Consider the following 3,454-nt stretch of genomic DNA (forward strand, 5'->3'; position numbering starts at 1 on the left):
TCATACTGAATTGTCTTGGCATCCTTCTTAAAAATCAATTGACCGGCCAGGCGCTGTGGCTCACGCCTATATATCGCAGCACTTTGGGGGGCCAAGGCAGGTGGATTATGAGGTCAGGAATTCAAGACCAGCCTGGCCAAGATGGTGAAACCCCATCTCTACTAAAAAATACAGAAGTTAGCCAGCTGTGGTGGTGGGCATCTGTAATCCCTGCTACTCGGGAGGCTGAGGCAGAGAATTGCTTGAACCCTGGAGGTGGAGGTTGCAGTGAGCTGAGATTGTGCCACTGCGCTCCAGCCTGGGTGACAGAGTGAGACCCCGTCTCAAAGAAAAAAAAATTAATTGACTGTAAGTATGCACAATTGTTAACAGTTTATGTCCAGAGAAGAGATTTCTTTGGCGACTTTTATAATGTATCAATCATGTTTTAAATAATAAAATAGGGCCGGGCGCGGTGGCTCAAGCCTGTAATCCCAGCACTTTGGGAGGCCGAGACGGGCAGATCACGAGGTCAGGAGATCGAGACCATCCTGGCTAACACGGTGAAACCCCGTCTCTACTAAAAATACAAAAAAAACTAGCCGGGCGAGGTGGCGGGTGCCTGTAGTCCCAGCTACTCAGGAGGCTGAGGCGGGAGAATGGCGTAAACCCAGGAGGCGGAGCTTGCAGTGAGCTGAGATCTGGCCACTGCACTCCAGCCTGGGCCACAGAGCGAGACTCCGTCTCAAAAAAAAAAATAAATAATAATAATAATAAAATAGTCATGTTCATTTCCATTGCAATTAAATGTATATGTAAGATAAAATATTTTTTATTTCAATAGGTTTTGGGGGAACAGGTGGTGGCTGGTTACATAGATAAGTTATTCAGTGTTGATTTGTGAGATTTTGGTGTACCCATCACATAAGCAGTGTACATTGTACCTAGTGTGTAATCTTTTATCCTTCACCCCCTCCCATCCTTCCCCATGAGTCCACAGAGTCCATTGTATCATTTTTATGCCTTTGCATCCTCATAGCTTAGCTCCCACTTGGTGAGAACACACAATGTTTGATTTTCCATTCCTCAGTTACTTCACTTAGAATAATGGTCTCCATTTCCATTCAGGTTGTTGCGAGTGCCATTATTTCATTCCTTTTTATGGCTGAGTCATATTCCATGGTACATATATACCACATTACCACATTTTCTTTATCCATTCGTTGGTTGATGGGCATTTGGGCTGGTTCTATATTTTTGCTCTTGTGAATTGTGCTGCTATAAACATTCATATGCAAGTATCTTTTTCATATAATGACTTCTGGAAAATAATATTTGATGACAAAAATGAAATGTTATTACTGAAGGATGGTGGAATTATAGGTCAATATTTGTAGTTTGCATTTATATTCAAATTAAAAATGAGCATGATTTACTGTTATAATCAGAAAATATCTGAAAGGGTTATACATAATCATACAAACTTTTAGAAGGTTGGGAAAAGAGAAAATCAGTCAAGTTTGAAATCTTAACTATTATATAACTGTAATTCAAGTCTTGATTTAATCTCTAAACATAGGAAAACAATGTTTCTTCTCTAGATAATTCTCTTATGTGGTTTGATAAGACCCCACTGTCATATACACATTGGAGAGCAGGAAGACCAACTATAAAAAATGAGAAGTTTTTGGCTGGTTTAAGTACTGATGGCTTCTGGGATATTAAAACCTTTAATGTTATTGAAGAAACACTTTATTTTCACCAGCACAGCATTCTTGCTTGTAAAATTGAAATGGGTAAGTATAGTAATATAGAGTTTTCTCTCACTCCAGGGGAAGAATATAAGGCTATTAGTTCCACTAGCGGGAATCATACAATCAAATGCTTCCTCTGTGTTCAGTCCTGTGCGAGGTGTTCCAGAGGTTAACAAGGAAGGAAAAGACACAGGCCCTGCTGTCAAGGTTTTGACCCTAAGGAGTAAAATGTAGTTGTGGAGATAGCATTAAATTCCTTATTATTGTTTAATGTAAATTAGCCTTAGATTAATTGATACAGGCTTAAATTGTGGGGAAGTCAAAACTGATACATTGAAAAGGGGAATGACAGAAAAAAGGAAAGGCTTCAAGAAGAGGTGAAACTTGGTTGGGGTTTGAAAAATGCGTAGGGTTTGTATAAATAAAGTGTTTAGGGGAAGAGTTTTGACATTCTGTGCAAGTGAATGTCTCTCAACCTTGCCTAATTTTTAAATAAATCTATTTTTAAATATATGTTAGTTTTAATTTTTTCACAGCTTAAAAACTGTTAACTATTACCACTGTACCCTAAAACTCTCATTACTCCCACTGTGCCCTAAGCTCCCTGCTCAGTGGGAGCCCGTTATGGTGGCGTGCTGGCTAGTCGGCTCACTTCACAGCGCCGCAGTCACTTCCCAAGACTGTGTCCACCAGCAACCTCCAGGGATTCCTTTTTCTAACCTACTTTGAGTCGGTGTAAACTTTTGAGACATTTTAGAAACTAGTCTCTATCCCCAATTTCTAGGCCTTCTCCCAGTTCCCTGTTTTTCCCCATTCTTGTTCAGCAAAACATCTTTTTCTCAATCAAGCTGGTCCCTTCATTGTCCCAGGCCCAGGGTATGCCCATCCTCATACTTACACCTTTGTGTTTTCCTCCTGCCAAGAAGTTTTGCAACTTCTTTCTTTCTTTATTTTTTTACATCTTTAATAAACTTTTCATTTTAGGATAGCTTTAGAGTTACAGAAAAGTTGCAAAGATAGTACAGAGCATTCCCATCTATCCTACAATTTCCCCTACTGTTGACATATTACTTTAGTATGGTACATTTGTCACAACTAATAAACCAATATTGATCATTATTATTATTATTAACTAAAGTCCACACATTGTTCAAATTTCCGTAGTTTTTATTTAACATACTTTTTCTTTCAAGGATCCCATCCAGGACCCCACCTTACCTTTAGTACTCCTGCCTCCTTAGGCTACTCTTGGCTGGGTGGTTTCTCAGACTTTTCTTATTTTTGATGGCCTTAACAGTTTTGAGGAACACTGGTCATGTATTTGGTAGAATGTCCCTCAGTTTGGGTTGGCGGATGTTTTTCTCATGATTAAACTGGGGTTATAAGTTTCTGGGGGAAGACCAAAGATGTAAGGGAGCATTCTCACCTCACATGGACACCATGTACTGTTCATATGACTTATCACTGGCCACCTGGCCCAAGGTAGTGTTTCTTAGTTTCTCTGCTGCAAAGTTACCCCTTTTCCTCCTTTCCATAACTGTCCTCTTTCTAAGGAAGTCACTATGTAGAGTCCACACTTAACAGGGTAGAAAGTTATCCTCCACCTTCCTATGAGGGGAGTATCTATATAAATTACTTGAAATTCTTCTGCACAGGGTATTTGTGTGTTTTCTCCAATTTTTATTTTATTTTATTTTTTATTTTTTTGAGACGGAGTCTTG

At 39.4% G+C, this 3,454-nt stretch overlaps 1 protein-coding gene across 1 annotated transcript in view; it reads left to right on the forward strand.

Annotated features, from left to right (window-relative positions):
- LY75 (lymphocyte antigen 75) overlaps nt 1-3,454 on the forward strand; it is an 89,802-nt gene that overhangs the window by 70,779 nt on the left and 15,569 nt on the right. Inside the window, exon 29 of the mRNA XM_011947133.1 lies at nt 1,581-1,775. Within this exon, the coding sequence (XP_011802523.1) occupies nt 1,581-1,775 (195 nt within the window). The remainder of the gene's footprint in view (nt 1-1,580; nt 1,776-3,454) is intronic.

The sequence above is a fragment of the Colobus angolensis genome, unplaced genomic scaffold, assembly GCF_000951035.1.
Source record: "Colobus angolensis palliatus isolate OR3802 unplaced genomic scaffold, Cang.pa_1.0 Scaffold259, whole genome shotgun sequence".
Lineage (NCBI taxonomy): Eukaryota > Metazoa > Chordata > Mammalia > Primates > Cercopithecidae > Colobus > Colobus angolensis.